The sequence below is a fragment of the Crotalus tigris genome, unplaced genomic scaffold (assembly GCF_016545835.1).
Source record: "Crotalus tigris isolate CLP2741 ecotype Arizona unplaced genomic scaffold, ASM1654583v1 scf7180000017628.32516253702:7417878, whole genome shotgun sequence".
Lineage (NCBI taxonomy): Eukaryota > Metazoa > Chordata > Lepidosauria > Squamata > Viperidae > Crotalus > Crotalus tigris.
Window position 1 is genome coordinate 3,873,266 of NW_024096523.1, and position 20,645 is coordinate 3,893,910.

The 20,645-nt window shown below is 46.4% G+C and overlaps 1 protein-coding gene across 11 annotated transcripts in view; it reads right to left on the minus strand.

Moving 5' to 3' along the window:
* AHDC1 (AT-hook DNA binding motif containing 1) overlaps positions 1 to 20,645 on the minus strand; it is a 226,288-nt gene that overhangs the window by 10,916 nt on the left and 194,727 nt on the right. For 9 of the 11 annotated variants that reach the window (XR_005555618.1, XR_005555616.1, XR_005555619.1 and 6 more), the window contains 3 exons: positions 16,476 to 16,513; positions 8,902 to 13,964; positions 352 to 1,244 (listed from right to left, as the gene is read on the minus strand). Coding sequence is in view for 2 of the 11 variants with exons in the window: in XM_039334260.1 (XP_039190194.1) it covers positions 8,944 to 13,964; positions 16,476 to 16,513 (5,059 nt within the window). In the remaining 9 variants the exon portion in view is untranslated. Of the gene's footprint in view, positions 1 to 119; positions 1,245 to 8,901; positions 13,965 to 16,475; positions 16,514 to 20,645 lie in introns of those variants that run through there. The other 2 variants (XM_039334259.1, XM_039334260.1) reach the window with 2 other exon arrangements.

A 20,645-nucleotide genomic window follows, 5' to 3' on the forward strand; every position in this document is an offset into this window, starting at 1 on the left:
GAATGAGTTTCTGTCTATAAAGCAGGTAGGAGTGTTGGTTTTCGCAACAGCACAAGGCAAAAAAGAACATTTCAGTAATAAAGTCACGAGCACCAGGTGTATCAATCAACAAGTTCCTCTTTTTTTTTTTTTTTGCAACATGGGGTTTTTTAAAGTGCTTCACTGCAGTTTTGCTCAGAGGCTACAAAATTATCTACCAACAGTTTTCTAGTCCCTTTAGCAGAGATGATAGGAAGAACAGGTAGGAATGGAAGTAGCCAATCAGAAAACACAAATCAATCTCCCGCCCACCATGGAATGGGAAAAGATGCCAAGGAAAGCAAGGAGGGTTGCAGTCATAAAATTACTTACTGGGAGAAGATGGTGGTCTCCAAGATTGATTCATAGACTTGTAAAATCTTCTGGGCTCCCCAAAGAAATTAAGCAACAAAGTTTTGGGTTTTTTTGTTTAAAAAAAAAAAAGCAAACCAACCAACCAACCAACCACTGGGGAGTAAAAAAAAAAAGAATTAAAGAAATCTGCACAAAAGGAGGGAGACATAAGGGGAAGGAGGAAGAGGTGGAGAAGGAAGAGAAAGGCAAATCTTCAGTCTTCCTTGATGAGTTTTCATTGGCATCCACTGATCACACTGTTTTCCCTCCCCAACACCTTCCACCCCACCATCAAAAAAAAAAAAAAAGCAAAAATTAATGTCCCCTTCCCTCTGGCTGTCCTTGGTTTCTGTCCGTTGCCTTCTGGAGTGTTTCTCGTCTGCATGCTGTGGATGGGTGGATGATGAGAGGAACGGCACCCTCCATTCTGCCACTTGACTTGGGTGTCTGCAAGGGTTTTCGATTGTCTTTTTGCTGGGCTGTAGATTGAGGGAGCTCCCGACAGTCTGCTTCAAAAACTGCCCCCCCCGTGCCATTATCAAAGAAAGCAAGTTTATTGATTTTCCTCATCATATTTTCTTTTTTTCCTTTCTTCTTTGTTTTTAAAGAAAGGGGTAGGGGCGTTTGCCTCTGTCTCTTTTCCCCTCCTTCTTTTCTTTCTTTTTCTCTTTTTTTGTTTTGTTTTGTTTTCTTAGGAAAAAAAAAAGGAAATGAACCAACCAAGAAACAAGCGAACAAAAAGATTCTTTTTTGTCATACATGTGTGTGTGTGTGTGTGTGTATGTGTCTGGTGGGGGTTTTGTTTTGTTTTTGATTTCCATTAAATACAGAACTTGAAAAGTGTTCCAGAGAAAAGTGCTGCTAAAGTAGCTCTGAAAGAGATTGAGAGAAAGAGAGAAAGAGGAGGGAAAAAAAACAGAAAGAAACATTGATCAAAACACAGCCCACTCTTGACAGGGCTCAAGTATTCATTTTGGTGCATGGAACCCAAGAGACTCATTTGCCTTTTTGTCCAACAAATCCTTTCTCTGGAATCTATAATTTAGAGACCCGGTAAAAAGCACCTACTAAATATTTCTATGCTTATTTAGGCTCTCCCTGTTTTTTTAAGGTAGAAGATGGCTGGTTTGCCATTTGTGCCTATGGATATTTTCTTTTCTTGAACACTCATTGGCAACTGCTTAATTTTAATCAAGGATGGCTAAATTTTTACCCTTCAATTTATGTATCTAACTTACTCTTTACCCATTCTTCCAAGAAGCTCAAAGCTGCATGTATAAGCCTCAGGGCCCAAGGACACACAATCAGCTTTTTGGCCAGGAATATCCCTCAGCTCTGCTCTCCAGACTGTAAGTCTAATGCACTAAACCTTTTTTTTTTTTTTCCTTAACTGTGTAGTCGTTTTCTCTTTAGAGCTGTGTGCACAAGACAGGAACATGAGAGAGGTATAGGAGGTATCAGATGAAAAACTGGGCAGAGCTTGTGTTGCTGCTAATTTGATTTTTTTTAAACACACCCTTGGGAGAGAAACATGTGGGTGCTTGCCCTCAAAAAATAAAATTATTCTCCCTTCTCTTCCAGCAGTGCCATCATATACACGAGTGATAAATGTGCAACCTTCCAGATGTTACTGAAAAACAACTCTGTCATCCCTGCCAAAGATGAAAGATCTTGGGAGCTGTAGATCAGCAACACCTAGCAGTGACCAGACCTTTATCTCTGTGGCAGGGCAAAATGGTGACATGCACACACCACACAACTTCACTGCAAGGAGCCACTGAGGTGGAAGGCAGCCAGCACAATGCACCAAACAATCATGTAGAATTATATTTTAAAATTATTATTAATATAATAGACAGTATTGATGGAGAGAAAAAGAACTGAGACATTACTTTAGGACAGTGATGGCGAACCTTTTAGAGACCGAGTGCCCAAACCGCAACCCAAAACCCACTTATTTATCGCAAAGTGCCAGGGCTGCATCAGCATTGTGGTGCCCTCGAGGGGGGGAGCGTGGCCCACTGGGTGGGCATGGCTGTGGTGGTCATGGCAGACTGAGTGGGCATGGCTGGAGTGGGCATGGCTGCCTTAATATTGCTCATGGGGGGGACTCCTGTGGGGGCTGGGCAGGATTGGGGGAGATCCAGGGGGGTCTCTGGTGAGTGGGGCAGTGGTCAGGAGGCTTGTCCTGTAGGGTGAGGCAGGGGTGCCATTGCTGCGGGGCAAGGCGAGGCAGGGGCGCCTGCTGCCTGACACCATCAGCCCCCGCACACAGAGGCCAGTAAGCGCATGGGGGCGTGCTCTACCACCTCTACTCGAGCTTGCTAGCCAGCTCCTTTGCCTCCTTTGTGCTGGGTGGGGCCGCCGCTCTGGGTGCCAGCAGTGGCCTAATGGACTTGCTTGAGCTGGCAGTGGCAGAAGACGTGCCCACAGAGAGGGCTCTGAGTGCAGCTTCTGGCACGCGTGCCATAGGTTCGCCATCACTGCTTTAGGAAATGTCCATTAGAATGATTGGTTTCAGACTATCCTTTGTGTATTTTAAAGGTTAGACCTAAACTAAGATACAGCTAAGGCAGGGGTCTTCAAACTTGGCCCTTTTATGACTTGTGGAGTTCAACTCCCAGAATTCCTCAGCCAGGCATGCTGGCTGAGGAATTCTGGGAGTTGAAGTCCACAAGTCATAAAAGGGCCAAGTTTGAAGACCCCTGATCTAAGCAGATGACACAGGTAGTCCTCATCTTACATTTGTTTAGTGACTGCTCAAGTTCCAATGAAAGTGAAAAAAGACTTACAATCAGTTCTCACACTTATGTCTGTTGCAACATGGCCATGGTCACATGATCAAAATTTGGGTCTTGGCAACCAGCCTGGATTTACAATGGTTGCAGAAAAAAAATTGTCATGTGCATTTGATGATTGTTAAAAGTGTAAAGGGGGGGGGAGGAAATCCCCTTTTCTTCTTTTTTTTTGCGGAAAATGGACATTTTATTATAGTCTTAAACAACTAAGTGTCAAATGTAAGCGTTCTTTGTATCCTTGGAAGAAGAAGTCAGATGTCATTCTTTGTATATATTTGCATTTTCCTTTCTTTTTCTTTATACCTTTTCAAACTTCTGTCTCTATTCTCTTTTTATTATTTCTCTTGATTGTTAGTTTGTTGTTTCATATGTGAATGCTTTATAATAATAATAATAATTTATTTGCCAAACAATGGATGCAACTTCCCAAGGTCATGTGATCACCATCTGCAACCTACCAACTTCTGACAAGCAAAGTCAATGCAGGAATATAGATTTGCTTAATGACCGCATGATTTGCTTAACAATTGCAGTGATTTGCATAACAACCTGGGCAAAAAAGAATGTAAAATTGGATGCCACTCGATTAACAACCACGTTGGTGGTCCCACTTGTGGCTGTAAGTTGAGGACTCTATAGCTATCTCTAAGCTGTGCTACTTAAGCCATTATCTTTTCTTCTGTATATCTTCTCCCAATTAAAAACAACACAAAGGAAAATTAAAAAAAGCAAAGGGGACACTTGGATCAGATCTTTCCATGTCATTTAAAAACATATGAAGAACAGTTGCAGGAACTGGGTATGGCCAGTCTAGAGAAAAGAAGGACTAGGGGGGACATGATAGCAGTCTTTCAATGTCTCAGGGGTTGCCACAAAGAAGAGGGAGTCAAGCTATTCTCCAAAGCATCCTGAAGGCAGGACAAGAAACAATAGACGAAAACTAATCAAGGAGAGAAGCAACCTGGAATTAAGGAGAAACTTCCTGACAGTTAGAACAATTAACCAGTGGAACAACTTGCCTTCACAAGTTGTGGGTGCTTCAACACTGGAGGTTTTAAGAAAAGACTAGACAGCCACCTGTCTGAAATGGTATAAAGTCTCTTGCTTGAGCAGAGGGGTTGGGCTAGAAGACCCCCAAGATCCCTTCCAGCTCTATTCTGATTGTTTAATTCTGCAGTGTTGATGAACCATCATCCCATCTATGAATTGTGCTCACCATCAACTCAGTCTGTAATATCCCAAAGGTGCTTCTTCAAAAGGCAGCTGGACTTTGTTTTTTCCCTGAAGACGTTTCGCTTCTCATCCAAGGAGCTTCTTCAGTTTGTCTTCAAGGAAAAAACAAAGTCAAGCTGCCTTTTGAAAAAGCACTTTTGGGACAACCATGACCTGGATGACTGGAAATCTTCATAGACATCAGTCTGTAACGAATGCTTCAGTGTCTTATATGCCTAGCTGTAGTCCTTTCCCATGACCTCTACTGACACAAATTGCTGGATTAATTTTTCTCAGCTTCCTGATTCTAGTCCCTTCAAAGATGAGACCTTCAAAGTAAGGAAGAGCCTCAGTCTAACAGGATGTATCTATATGTTGCTTGCTTGTATGGGGATGCATGCATTTCAGTTTAATATCCTCCTTTTCTACACATTGGGCACTGACAGCAGCTCACTGGGCAATCTGGATGAACTAGAAAACAGAATTGTTCGCAAAACTCAAAAGGCCTGGTTGAAGGAGAAAGCCTTGATCTGAAGATGGAAAGAGCGAAAGATAATACAATTCCCAAGGGGAGCTATTCCAGAGCTTGGGAGTGACAGAGACCTCATGAGATTTGGAAGTGAAATCTTTTGTCTCTCACTCTGCGTGTTTAGAATGTCAAAGAGCTGTATCCTGCTATTTCAGAGCTGCTGAACTAGCTCTTAAGAGCCTCTGGGATAATCTGTCCCCCACTAAATATTATTTTCTTGTTTTATTTTTTTATTTTTCAATGCGTATCCTGCCTTTCTGCATATAACCATTTAGGTGGCTAATAAAATTAACGACAATACAAAAACACAATACAGCCAATAACTTGTTTACAGTCAGCTAATCTCAACCCAAATGCTTAGTTAACAGATGGAACCCCTGAATTGGAAGAGCTGGATGGAGGGCGTCCAAAACAGGAGCTGAACATTTATAACCCCTTTCCCTGGTGGGTCTTCCTAGTAGTAGCTGGAACTTAGTTTTGAAGCAGAAAGGAGGCCACGAGGGCTAGCTAGCCATATGGAGGTTGAGGATCACGCAAAGGGTTTAAATTTACCACATTTATCTTCCTATTCCCCCTCCCTGCTCTTTTAGGGATGTATTTAAATTATAGCAAAACAAAGCTACCACTGGTGACGTTCACACTATGCTAAGTGGGAGGATGGTTTATAAATCACCAAGTCTGGCCTTATGCAAAACAACCCCAAACAATAATGTAAGTTCTGGTTGAACACAATTTATGGACCCAGTCACTGTTTCTATCCAGAACATAAATAGTCCTCAAGTTACAACCCTTCGTTCAAAGGGATGGTGGTGCTGAATGAAGGGACTTACAACTGGCCCCCAAAGTTACATAGTGGTTGCAGCATCTCATGGGTCACACTTGAACAAAATTCAGGCGCTTGGTAGCCTGCCTGCATTTACAACCACAGGGGTACTTCAGTTTTCCCCACCTGCCAATCTTCCCCCTATCTATGCCTTTTGACCCCCTGCACTTCGCAGCCTGTCATCCTAGCTGAACTTCGCGGCCAGCCTGGCCCTTTGCAAGACAGCTGCTGGTCACACAAGGCTTTCTTGCAAGTTTCCTTGCAAGACTTGGGGAAGATGGCTGCACAAGGCCAGCAGCTATGGTGCTCCCCTGAGCTGCAGAGTGGCAAGCACCCTCATAGCCACATGGTTCTGGGGTTGTTTGCCATCCCATAAGGCAGTGTGCAGAGCAGCCAAAAGGGCAGAGATGGGGAGACATAGGCAAGGAGGGAGAGTTGAAGAGGAGGTAGTCCTTTAGCTTATGTAGCAGAAGGACAGACAGAGTCTGGGAGCAGAGTCAAGAGAGGAATCAGCCTGGAGTCATTAATGTTCCTATAAATGGTCTGACTCTAAGACTACTCTTCTTGAATTCCATTAACTCTTATCGAGTGTCAATTTAGCGATGACAATTAGTTATTGGATTCTTGTGCATTTGTTTAGCGAGCCTTCAAAGTTATAACAGCACTAAAAAAAGTGACATGACTATTTTCATACTCCTGACCATTGCACCATCCCCATGGTCACATGATCAAAATCTGGAACTTGGCAGCTGGTTCACATTTATGACAGTTGCAGTGTCCCAGGGTTATGGGATCACCTTTTTCAACTTCTGACAAGTCAATGGGAAAACCAGATTCACTTAACAATCGTGTTACTAACTTAACAACAGCAGTGACTTGCTTAACAACTGTAGCAAGAAAGTTTGTAAAATGGGGCAAACCTGACAACTGTCTTGCTGAGCAATGGAAATTTGGGGTATGAGCAATAATTCACTTTAACTGGAACGTAGCATGGTGTCTTGATTCTTTGCGCCTGACAACTTACCAAGGCTCAGGGCTGGGAGATACCAAGCCTGCAATGGCTTGGATTAGACTGAGTCCACAGCTAAAGACTTGTGGAATTCCTTTAAAAACAGAATTGCCAGGATTGTCATTGCTAAGCAATGAGGTCATATGATGTCATGTTTTACGGCGGTATTGCTCAGCAATGGAAAGTCTACTCCCAACTCTGCTGATAGGTCGAGGAGTACCCGTAATTATATCCTGTGTGTAATTTTGGAAGGATGCTCTCTGGAAAGGTGTATTGGGAACTTCTGTTGAAGGTAGCTATCTGAAGATCTTTTACGGACTGTATTTGCATGACATGTCCCAAAGGTGCTTTTTCCAAAAGGCAATTGGACTTTGTTTTTTTTCTTTGAACATGTTTTGCTTCTCTTTGCAGAACTGAAGAAGCTTCTTGGATGAGAAGTGAAAATGTTTTTAAAGAAAAAAACCAAGAAAGTCCAGTTGCCCTTTCGAAAAAGCTCCTTTGGGAAAATCATTTCTTGGATGATTATCTCCATATATATTTGCGTGACATGTTTACTTACAATTAATTTGACCACGATTTATGGAACAGATTCACTTTTCTACATTTGCACATTACACTGAAGCATAAATTAGCCACAGGCTGAGTTGGTAAAATGTGGTAAGCTAAAATGTGGGGCGAAAGGTTTGTGATTCAATGCGTTGTGTGAACACAGACATTACACGAGCAATCTTTGGAAACAATATTGCTAAACTGGGTGGACTCTTTGTGGTCACATCTAAAGTGGTTATTAGTTAATATAACACTCCTTTTTTTTTTAGGACTTGCAATAAGAGGCAGATTAGGAGTCAGCATAACTCAGGGGTGACATGGTGTCTTCAAACACCTCCCTGGAACCTCCAGGATTCCTACTCCACCTAACTTTATTGCTGTGAAAATTCTTTTCATTTTAAAGTATAAAAGCTGGCATGACACAAAACAAAGCACCAGTCTAGTCTTCAATTACAGGAATGCCTCTGGACTCTGAATGAAGGTCCATAAAGGGTGGGTAGCTACAGGTTTCCAGAGATTGGTCTGGTAATGTACTAATCTGATGCTAAGACCAAAGATAAAACCAAGCTGGGGCACAGGAAGCGGGAGAAGATGGGGAGGGATGGTGGGGACGATCTTTGCCATTGCTCGGGAACAGCTGCCCACCGTGGGCTGCTCACTGACTTATACATGCCAAGTCCCTGGTCTTGGTGGCTGTTTGTGTGAGCAGTGTATTCGTCATCACCTTCTGGAGCTCTAAATATGCTTGTTAGACCTACATGTTGATCTGGATTGGCTTATGTAAAACCTCTGCCTGCATGAGAACTTGCTACAGGTAAACTGCCACTTACAATCATTTGTTCACTGACTGTTCAGAATTACAATGCCACTGAAAAAAGTGACCGATGACCATTTTTCACATTTACAACCATTGCAGCATCCCCATCGTCATGTGATCAAAATTCAGACACTTGGCAACTGACATGTGTTTATGAAGGTTGCAGTGTCCCCGGGGTCATGTGATCCCCTTTTGCGGCCATCTGACAAGCAAAATCAATGGGGAAGCAAGATTCACTTTACAACCATGTTACTAACTTAATAGCTGCAGTGATTCACTTAATGACAGTGGCAAAAAAGGTAATAAAATGGGACAAAAGTCACTTAACCGTCTTGCTTAGCAACGGAAATTTTGGGCTCAGCTGTGGTTCCAACTCAAGGACAACCTATTTTAGCATCTTCCCAAGGCAGTGTTCCTCAAGCTTGGCCATTTTAAGAAGTGAGGACCACAATTCCCAGAATTCCCCAGCCAGCATTATTGTAAATGTTGGCTGAATTGTTGGGGAATTCTGGAGTTGAAATCCATACATCTTAAAGTGGCCAAGGTTGAGAAACACTGCCCCAAGTTCAAACTCCTATCCAAGAGCCATTAGCCAGTTGATGTCTACCATTCCCAAAGACCCTTTTTAAAAAACACCCTACAGAGTGTGTATTTCTTTTCCTCCCCATTATGCCATGACTTTGCTAGCCCCGTTGGCATGATGATCATGATGAACTTCAAGCCCAAGCCCACTCTGTCCCCACACCTCCTCAAACCACCCCCTCCCCTTCCAGCTCTTCCTCCAGCACCTACCCTGAAACAAAACCTCGTGTCTGGTTGGCACTTCAGATGACACTACAAGGAGGTGACTGTGAATGTGTCCTCGGGATGCTGCTCTAGCATTGGACCCAAAAACCCGCTCTTCTGGGGTGCAGCCATGATTGGGTGCCCTTGGGGTACAAAGCTGGGGTACCTATAGTTGTCCTGCAGTGGCAGCATCGAGTCTCTTGGGACTGGGGAGATATTTAAGTCATTCATCAAGGGGCAAATATAGGCTCCTCGGTGATGAGCCCTCGCCATGTCCATGGGCTCCTTCTCGCTCTTAGAAGGGTTGCTGCTGGGGGGACTGGTCAAATGGGGGTTGAGGCAAGAAGCCTCGGGGCTCCTCCCCATGAAGTCTACCAGCATGCCCACCCCGGCTTTGTTGTCATAGGGAGGGCTGCGGGTGCTGGCAGTGGGCGAATACCAATAGCTGGGGTTTTTACAGCTGGGAGAATCATAGTGTGGCTGAGACATGGAGAGGTCCCGGCAGGCCATGTGGGGGGCTGAGTGGGGCAAGCCGGCCACCCCAGCTATGCCATGTTTGAGCGAGTCACAGGCTGGAAGCTTCCGGATGTCACTGGGCCGCAAGTCCTCTTTAAAGGCCAGGGTGGGGGAGCAGTTAGGTGAAAAAGCTTTCTGCAAGCTGGCTTCGAACACCGTCTGCTGAGTGGGTGGGGCAGCCAGCTGGTGGGGCAGGCTGGGGAAATGCTTGTTCTCCAAGTCTGTCTGTCCCAGGCTGGGGGAGTCACTCTGGAACCCTTGCCCAAAGGTGCCATCCGAAGGCGTGGAAGGATTCATGGAGTAGGGCCCTGTATAGTCACAAGGATCACGTTCACTGAGCCCAAAGCTCCGGGACTGTGAAGGCAGCGGGGACATGCTGCTGTCCCCACTGTAGTAGTCCAGTCCCAAATCTGTGCTGTCTTGAAACAGCGGGTTCACCGGCTGGGATTTGCTGGGGAATTTAGCTTTGCCTGTGCCTCTTTCTTTTTTGGAGGCACAGGCGCCCCGGGAACCCCGTGGCTGCCGAGCACCAGCCCCTCTCTTGGAGGGATAGCCGCCTGTGGAAAAACTGAGATGGGCAGCATCAAATATGTCCACTTTCTTTCGCCTGCCCCGTCCTGGCTTAGAGCTGCTTTGGAATAAAACACTCTGGTTCCAGTTATAACCTGGGGCTGAAGACGACTCGTTCCAGTCCATCATCAACTTCTCCAAGCTAGAGAGGCTGGACTGCCCTTCACTAGACGAAGCCTCGCTGTTGGCCCTCCTGTAGCCTGAGGGCTGGTTGAACTGGGTACTATCTGAGGAGGATTCGGAGAAGGTCTCCGAGACCGTCTGCTGCTTGGCCTTCTGGGGTGTATAGTTGGAAATGTCTAGGATGACATTGGGTTCATTGATGTGGCAGTCAAAGCCCGGGTTGTAGAGTTGACTGAAGGACTCAGAGTTCCAGTCCAGACTGCCATAGCCTTGCCGGAAAGCCCATTGAGAGGCACTAGGAAACTGCCTACAGTTCTCCGGTGAAGGCTGGAAAGGGACTGAAGTCTTAGGGACCATGTAACCCCCTGGCGATACAGTGCTTGCTCGGCTGTCACACCTCATGGGGGTGTGAGAGGAGCTGGAGAACTGGCTGGGATCGGAGCTGTTGAAGAAAGAGGGCTTACTCAAGGGGATGCTGGGCCCTGAAGTCTGCTGGGTGTAGCTGGCACTGTGGGCACTGCTTGGGGAGGAGGGCAGGCTGTTGCCACCACCGTAGGTGAAGCTGCAGTCCTTGTTGTTGGGACAGTCTTGGGGGGCGTGGTAGGGCTTCCCTTGCTGAAACAAGCTGGCAGCAGTCACACTTTGTCCTCCAGTACTGCCATAGTTGCCATATTGTGCATAGCTGGAGGCTGTGGTGGAGTGAGTAGTGGGGGACCTGGAGACAGCTGAGAGAGATGCCAGCTTCTGGAAGGCATCTGGGTCACGGCACTCTGAAGCAGCCTGGGACAGGTTGTAGCCTGTTGCTCTGTTGGGAGGGAACGACTGCCGGCTGACTGTGTGGAAGGGCACCTCGCTCGTGGCAGTTGTGGTGGCGGAAGAGGGTGTGGCTTTCCCACCCCGGCTTGAGTAAGACGCCATGCCTCTCTGGGTTGCGATAGCATTGGGAGGGGCTGTATAGGTGGCTGAGGATTTCCGTGAGGCAGAGCGAGAATTGGAGAGGGCAAAGTCCAACAGGTCAGAGGAGTCATCGGAATCCAACAGCGAACGGAAATAACCCGTGAAAAGGCTCTGCCTTTCCTGGCTGAGTTCAGATTGGGATGATGGATTGCTCCCCCCATAAAAACCAGTTCGGTTTGAAGAACTTGATTCCACGGTTGAGGAGTGGAAGGTCCGAGAGTCGCTGCCTTGGTAGCTGCAATTCCTGTTGGCTTGACCAGAAAGGTGTCCTTGGTGGGACATCCAATGACTTTCTTTTTCTCCACACCATTCTGAGGACCCATCACTGAAGTTTTGGCTGGGGTTCTGCTCAGGAAACAGGGCCCCGTTTTTGCGAGATCGCCTCTTTCTTTTGGGCTTCTCCATGGGGTCTGGCTCTGGACGGCCTCTCTTCCGAGGATGTGCGGGGTCGACATGCATGGCCATCCCCAGAACCCCCTTCTTCTTTTTGCCAATGCCCTCAAAGAAATCGCTGAAGGAGCAACGGGAGGAACGGGCGGAATGGCTCCCTCCACGCCCAAATCCACCTCCTTTGCCACCTCGTCTGCGGAAGCCTTGTACTCGGTGCAAAAAGTGGGAGATGCTTTGAGTGTCAGGAGCCTGGTGGATTGAGTCGGGCTCAGTCGGGGTCCAGCAGCGAGGTGGGGAGCAACGAGCTGAGCACTGGCTCTGGCGGTTGAGAAAGGCTAGCTTGGCCAGGACATCTGAATAGTCCGCTTTACTGTCATTCGTGTCTGCAACGTAAGAGGGCTGTGGGGATGCCAACTTCTGTTTCCTCCTCCTCCGTTTTTTCACTTCTGGAACAGGCTCCTTAGGTTTGCAGGGCCCAAGCATTAAGTTTTTGGGGGGCCTTCCCCTCTTGCGCTTCAGGATAATTGGCATTTCTCCTGGAGGAAAGACCACCACCACATTCCGGCCATTGTTTTTCATCTTCAGCAGTGGAGTGGGCTCTAGAGAAGGGGAGATTATAACCCCTTTGCCTTCTACATTCAAGTTACTGTTGAGGGAGGACACTTTGTACGTAGTCTTATTCCTCCTCCCAAGAGAGACGGGAATCTTGGCCATCTTTACCACCATCCGACGTATGCCACGGCATTTGGGCTTTGGGGGATTCAGGAGGGCAGCAGCCTTCTGGCCCTCTTCTGGCTCCAAAGTGGAAACAATGGGACCTGCTACTTCACCTGTTGCAATGGTGGTCAATGGCATCCTGGGTTCTTCTGGTTGAGCCATGATCATCTCCACTGGTACAGCCATGGGGAGGACTTGGCTCTCAGTGACAATCTCTGTTCGCTGCCCTCGGCCTCCCCTCCGACGACGACAGAGTATCTTTGGTTTATCTGTTCTCCTTAGAGCGTATTTCCTGTGATCATCCCTTCCCCGCCCAGCCCCTCGCCTTACTACTCCTCTTAAGGAACAGCCTCCAAGGCGGGCTCCAGGTTGTAGTGAGTGTCCTCCTGAAGATTCCTGTGTTCCTAGATGGGGCTGAGAGTCTAGCAACTTGGGCAAAGGGGGAAGCAGCTGGGCGTCTGGATCCAGGAGCTGGGGTTGGGAATCAAGCAACTGGTGGTCCAGGGTCCCTAAAGACTGGAGCCCTAGAGGCTCAGAAAGGGGTTCTAGGGATTGGAGTGATAGCGACTCAGAAAGAGGTTCTAAAGTCTGAAGCTCCAGAGGTTCTAGAGGCTGCAGCCCCAGTGGTGCAGGCAAGGGATCCACTGTCTGCAAGGCCAATGGTTCTGGAGGCGGCTCCAGAGACTTTGAGTCTACTAGCTGGGGCTGGTCTTCTAGAGACTGTGAACCAATTAACTGAGACCTTGATTCTGCCCCTTGGCTTTGTAGCAGCTGATGGTGGGAATCTGGATGCTGATCTAATAACTGAGGTCCTGGACAGGCCAGAGAAGCCAGTTCACTCAGGATATCTGTATTGGCTAGTTCAGGATAATCGGTCGTCTCAGACTCTGAGCTGCTAGCTTCATCTAGGCTACAAGGAGCCTTCAGAACAGGACTACTCTGGCTGATTTGGTCCTGGGCACCTTGAGTGTCCCCTTCTGTTTCTCCCGCATAATGGCTAGGTTGGGTCTGTTTGAGAAGATCAGCTTTGGTGCTACTTTGCACTGCCAGCTCCTCAGGACTGCGGATGCTGTTGGCCAGCATGGGGGAGGAGTAGAAGCTATAATGAAGACCTTGTCCCCGGCCTTCCTCACTAAGCTGCAGATGGCTATCAAATTGCAAGCCACTGCAATCTAAATGAACACCACAGCTCTTTAGGTCCTGGGAGAGTCGGTCAATGTCCTTCATAATGTCTATGAGCTGCACCACAGGGTAGAGGTTGATTCTGCCGTTGCCACACTTGCTTTTCAACAAGGAGATGATGCTATCAATATTACACCTCCCTGAGGCCAATGTGGCATTGGAGAAAGTTTTGGCAGCTCTATCTTGTGTGGTGGCTTCCTCCAAGTCTTGGATGTCAGCAGGGCAGGCAGGAACACTGGATGCCAGCAGGTCTTCGGACTTGCTGCTGCTCTGGGTATGGAGGCTTTTGTACTGCTCAGCTGTCTCTGTATGATGTAAGGAACTGGATTTGTGCTCTTGACCTAATACAGTGCAAGAACCTTCTGGGAAGCTGAGCATGCTATACGGCAAAGCTTTCTCTGCCAGGCACACCAATGTCTTTTGCCCAGGATGTCCTGACTGGTAGAACTTTGGCTCTTGGCTGTAGTCAGAAGAGGAAGTGCTGCGCAGAGCACCTCCAGTTGACAGTACTGGTGACCCCTGGGATTTCAGCCGCTTCCTCAACTCATCTTCACTTGCATGCCTCTTGGTGGAACAACTGCTTGGATGGACATCTGGAAATGTGCTGCCTGGGCCTGGAACAGGAAGAGAGAAGACGTTAAGTTCCTTGGCAGCAGCTCTGAGTGAAATATCCACTCTCTGTTCCCCTCTTTTCTTTGTGAAATGAAGAAATGGTTAACCCATGCTGCAAGGTCACCCGTGGGACAGTTCTCCAGCTCTTCTCTACACATCTTTGTGATGCTACTGGGAGCAGAAAAAGCATCACAGAATAATATTACAAGCCGGGGCAAGTATTCTTATACATTATAAAAGAATTCAATATATAGTATTGCCAAAAAATGGTAACCTCTTTTGAGTTTTCCTACACTACAGTTTGGAAGGTCTAATACGTAGACCTTCCAAACTGGGTTATCATTTTTGGCAGCTTTCCCACAACTTGCCTTCAGTCTACTTTCATGTAGAATTTGTTGGTGGCCAAGTGGGACAGATTTTCATGCTCTGTTCTTTTATCACTGAGGGAGCTGTGTAGACATCATGGATGAGACCATCCATACACACATGCTTCCACCAAGTCTACACTATTGTTTTCATGGTTAGAAAGAGGGTGAACATTGCCCCAATCAAAGTATCTAGCATGCAACTGTTCTGCCCCTATGAAAAATGTGTAGGTTGATCTTGCTCCCTTGCCTAAAAAATTAGGGGACCCTCTACTCTTATCAGTGAAACCTCTGTGCAGATAATGGTAGAGGGTCTTCTAACTTTTTAGACCAGGGAGCAAGACCAACCTACAAGTTTTTCATAGGGACAGAATATTTGTGTGCTAGATATAAACAGTTTCTCAGCTTTGTAGAAGCTGGATTTTGTAATAAATTCCATCCTCCATTCTTCCATGATGTGATTTTGCACAATGTGGATTATGCAGGTAAATTTATATAACAGAATGTTTCCCAACATGATGATTTCCAGAGCTCTCATCTACAACACCTGTCACCCCTTACCTCTGACCCAGGAATGATGGAAGTTGGAGTATGATACCTAGAAAGGTATTAAGAGGTCAGGAAGAAAAGAAGGGAGTGAGACAATGATCTAATCATGGCCTTGCATTAGTTAAAATATGCCTCAAGTGCTTTACAGCTTATATTTAAGTTCCCCTGTGCCCTTTAGCATTACCAAGGAGAAGTGGCCTTGTCACAAAGCAAGGTGACACATATTATGGATGCCTTGAATGGTGACAAAGTGGGAGGCAAGAAAAGCTAATGGCCGTGAAGGGCATAATTTACCAGTAAGTTTTCTTGTGCAAACCCTACAGAAATATGTGCAGGAGCTCTTCCTTGACGTGGCCTCATTTCTAGTAAAGATGTGCTTCTTACTGCATAATACCCAGGATAAATGAGCAGAGCAATGATAGCTGGGATTGTCATTCTAGGCAACATGACCCATTAGGAACATGCTGGCATCATGTATTGTCTCCATGAAGCAGGCATGGAGTAGGCCTGTTGATAGGTGTTCTCCTTCAGGCTAGTAACTGGGCACTCTATCAACAAATCCGAACCTCAACTCATGAAGAGCACAGCTCTGCCACCCTATGGGCGAAGAAGAGAAGGATGGGGATACAGAAGCATCCTGCTGGGATGGAATCCCAACAGAAGGGAATGGTTCCATTATAGGGCAGTGGTGGCGAACCTATGGCACGCATGCCAGAGGCGGCACTTGGAGCCCTCTCTGTGGGCACACATGCAGTTGCCTCAGCCCCCTCCTCACCAGCAGCCCCCCTGGAGGAGAGTCGCCCCCGAGCGTGGCCCACACGAAGAAGTGAAGCCAAGGACATGGCAGCCAGGCAGCGTAGACAAGACTCTGCTCTCACGCCCCATCGCACACAGTTGATGCTGCAGGGCGTGGGCAGAGGGCGTGGCCGCCACGGCGCTGCTGGGCTGCCTGGACGATCTGCAGCGGGCCCTGGAGGCGGTGAGTGGCCCTGCGGGCAGGCGGGACAGGGAATGGGGTGGGGTGGAGCAGGGGCAGGGCCAGTTTTTGGCCACTCGGTCTCTAAAAGGTTCGCCATCACTGTTCTAGGGGTTCCCTGAGCAAGTTGGAAAGCTGGGTGCAGAGACCTAGAAAGCTTGGAGTGTTCTCCACTTGTACTGTAGCTTGTCAGAGATTCCTACTCCCCTTTTTAGATCAGGGAAGATCATATTGAATCCAAGTACTGGGAGATCCAAAATCAATCCCTGCAGAGCATTGGTGCAAGATCAGAAGGGCAAACCATGTCTTTACTCACGAATTGGTGTCACAAATAAGATCCAAGATCTCCCTATGACTATATATTCATATATCACTAAGCGTCCCCAAAGATAACTAGATGCTATTTAAGACACCATTAACCACATAGTACTACTACTATTTTTTTCCAGGTGCAAGGAAGCAAATTCTGTAAACACAGGCGTGCTGCACGCAAAATGCTGGGGAAACCTTAGTATGTCAAGCTTCTTGTTCCAAAGACCCCTGAAGCTACCTCTATACTTGTCTGTTCCATTGCTATCACTTGGGAATAGAAGGGAACACAAAATCCACATTTCACAACTCACCTTCTGTTTTGCTGCTCCTGCTGTTAGACCTGAATTCTCTGTGGAGAAGAAGGGGGGGAGGAAATAATCAACCAGAGATTAGCATGGCTTGGTCTAGTCAGTTTACCAATCCCACTGTATATGAGAGGATCCCACTGCCCAATGAGACCTTTGTTTTGTTCTTCTGTAGATCAAAGGTGGCATAAATCGGCGTCTACTTCTATTTAAGCCAAGACTCTTACCTCAATGATAAGGTCAGAAACACGGCTAGATCTATATTATCTTGTTTAGTATGTCTGGATCAGTTGCAGATGGCCAAAGAACAACAACTCAGTAGAAGGTACTACTCTCTGGATTAAACAAAAATAGCTTTGCCAATCCTGGGGCTTCGTGTTGCTGCCTAATCATAAGAGCACACCAGCATTCCTTTCTGTTCAGGAAGAAATCCAGGACAACTCAGAAAAGTCCTAGCCCAAGATTGTGAATTCCTTGGATTTGAGATTGCTTGTAACAATCATTCCCCCCCACCAAGCAGGGAGTTTTGGTGGACCAGACTCCTTCATATCAGAGTTTAACAGATTAACAGAGTTGGAAGGAACCTTGGAGAACTTCTAGTCCAACCCCCTGCTCAAGCAGGAGACCTTACACCACCATTTCTACCCTGGACAGAGTAGCCAGAAACCTTCAACGCACTCTGAGATGACAAGTGCTCTATTAGATCTACTGGACTTGAAGAGAGCAGAGACAGAAGGACCGTGGCCACAGCGGCTCAGAATTCATCAGAAGCACTGAAACAAGGTGGTCAGTATCCAGTGAAGATACTACTAGAGCAATTTGCAAACCTTAAGTTCTCAAGAATGTTCTATGTTATTTCCCCCCCCCCCCATTTTGGCAACTTCCATCCATGTTAAGACCACAGTTCTCTACACCTCTGGGCATATCAGCTGCTGCTGAGCCCAATTGTACTGATCTTAAAGGTGGGGCAGCCTGCTATACAGATGGTCCTCAACTCACAACCATTTGTTTAGTGACTATTTGAAGTTACAATGGGTTTTTCGCACATATCACAGTTGTAGCATCCCCGTGGTCATATGACCAGAATTCAGAAGCTTGGCAACTGGTTCGTAGTTATGACGGTTGCAGTATCCTGGGGTCATGTCATCACCTTTTGCAACCTTCTGACAAGCAAAATCAATGGGGAAGCCAGACCCACTTTACAACTGTCTTACTAACTTAACAACTGCACTGAGTCACTTAATAACTGTGGCAAAAAATTTCGTAAAATGGGGCAAAATTTACTTAAGTTGCTTAGCAATGGAAATGTTGAGCTCAACTGTGGTCATAAGTTAAGGACCACCTGTATAATAATAGGATGCTTATTCTCTGTCTCTAGGTACTAATACCCCAGAAAAGAGATAATGGTGGAGAGTTTGATTCCCAAAGATCAATGGCAGTTAAAAAAAAAAAAATTAAGAGCGGGAAAAATTGTCAAAATAGCCTGGTGGTGTTGATCAATGATTCTGAGGATATTTGGGATGCCAGGAGACTAAAATAGCAGTGGCTATCTGCCTCATGCTGCAAAATTGGAGCATTTCACTCTAAATATTTGGTAGAGGCTTCCACTTGAGATTTTGATTATTGTCCCACCTAGGAAGAATACCCTGACTGCTGTTTTCTGTACTTTTTTGCACTAACACACAAGAGAGTCTTCAAAAGCTCATGTATTTTAATAGAATCCATCATTAAGGTGTCTGGTTCTGATGCTGCTTTGAACATCCTCATTTCTGCCCAAAAACACCAGGCGGGCCAAAACAGATGTGATGCGGGAAACCAGATTTATTGTTGATTTTGAAAACATCTAAAGCAAGTGCAGAACAGTTTGATTTCAACTGGGACAACCGTGCTGGGAAAGAAGGGGGGGTTGTTATTAAAAAAAACCAGCCCTTCCCCACTGCTGTTTTTCCAATCTAAAAATCTGCTGGTTTTTTTTTCTTTTTTGCAAGACAGACAGACAGAAGCATGATACGGATACCTTTTTATATGGATACCTCGCCCCCCCCCCCGCTGCAAAATGAAAAACAGCTTCGTGGGGGTAGGAGGAGAGGTGTTAAATGGAGAAAACAGCAGGGGGAAAATGCTAAACATCCGCATCTCCTGGGACTCTTTAAAGATAGTAGGAGGTTTGATCACAGCCTGTTTGGAGTTTGAGAGTCACAGGGAATAAAATCCTTTTAAAAATCCAACTGCCATGAAGATCCTGAATAAAATTTACAGTATTCCTCGAACGAGGGCTTTTCTCCTCTGCAAGGATCTCAGCAACTTCGCAGGCTTGCTCGGAAGTCTGCCATGTAGTCTCTAGCAACTGCACTGTGCAGTTATGTAGACCAAGACAGTTCGTGTCCTCTGTTTGGATTTACCCTTGGCTGCATTAAGACCAGGAAAGGGAGAGAAAGGCAAAGATGCCCTTGGAGCCCCACAGAGATGCTCTCTTGGGCTGGTACAGGCAAACATTCAACTGGTATAGTCTTTATCTCATGGAGAAACATGGGAGAAATGGAAATTGTCCTGTCTGCTAGTTAGACCTGTCTGTCTGCCTGTCTGCCTGCCTGCCTGCCTGCCTGCCTACCTACCTACCTACCTATCTATGGTGTTGGGTAGTATTACCCTGATACAAATGGGGACCTCATGTTCTGATTCAATACATAGATTACTCTATAGCTACATAGATAAGGGAACAACCTGCTGTGATCCTAAGAAAGCAGGGGATGATGGGTATCCCAGATCAATGAGAAGTACCAAGCATGCCTCCAGTCACCTCTGGCAGAAGACTTTGAGTGCCTCGTCTCCACTAGGTGTCTCTAATGAGCCACAGAATTTCCTCCAGGTCTGTGAAATGGTTAAAAAGTCCTCCCAAACTTATTCCTACTCTCTCGTTTAAACTTTCTGACCTGGATGTTCTACTATTCTGGTCTGACCAAAAAAAAAAAAAAAAGGCAACCTTTGTGCGTTTTCCTTTTTTGTGTATGTGTGCATGCGCATAACAGCCGAGGGGCAGCCTGCTGAAACCTGGCTGAGAAAGCATGCACCTGGCACAAAGGTTTTAAAAATGGATCAGTTACACCGGTCTACACCTCCCCTCGCCTGGGGTCTAGAAGGAAGAACAGAAGGACAGATGGGGAGCCGCTGAGAGGAAGAATGGAAGGTCTTTGTTTGCAATTTTCTTCTTGGCAGAGAGAAGGGGGGGTGGAATACTCCATTTGGGCCAAGACCTGAAGGTTTTACCTCAGACTTAACCCAGACAGTTCCTAGATTCTTCCTGAACCCTTTGTTTAAGAAAGCCCCTTTTCCTTGTCTGCTGAAAGAAAATTAGGGTGACTAAACCGTTCTAAGTAACAGAACTTTTTTGGGTAAGTTCAAGTCACTGTTGATGCCTGACAGCTACCTGGAGAAGTCCCTACGGTTTGCATGGCCTGGTTTCAGAAATGCTTTGCATTGCCTCCTTCCTAGAGCTGAGAGAAAGGGACTGATCCAAGATCAACCAGCTCTCTTTGTGCCTGAGACTGCACTAGAACTCACAGTCTCCCAGTTTCTAGTCTGATACCTTCACCACACAACAAGCTGTCTCTCCTAGCAGGCTTTTGCTGGGACCAAAATGGAAAACATCGGGCTCTGGGTAGGTTTCCTGCTTAGGCAGACACCAAATAATGATTCTTTTAAAACAGGGCTAGTCAATCTTGGCTCTTTTATGATTCGTGGACTTCAACTCCCAGAATTCCTGGCTCAGGAATTCTGGGAGTTGAAGTCCACAAGTCATAAAAGAGCCAAGGTTGACTAGCCCTGTTTTAAAAGGTGGTTTCTCTCTGAAGCCCTCAGTCCTAAATATTTGGAGCTGCTGGAGGGGATTTGTATGACAATACAGGTAGTCCTCGTCTTACAACAGTTTGTTTAGTGACTATTCAAAATTACAACACTGAAAAAAGTGACTTATGACCATTTTTCAGTTATGACCTTTGCAGCATCTCCATGATCGTGTGATCAAATTTCAGGTGCTTGGCAACTGGTTCATCTGTATGACGGTTGCAGCGTCCCGGAGTCACGTGATCCCCTTTTGTGACCTTCTGACAGGCAAAGTCAATGGGGAAGCTAGATTCACTTAACAACTGTGTTACTAACTTGTCAACTGCAGTGATT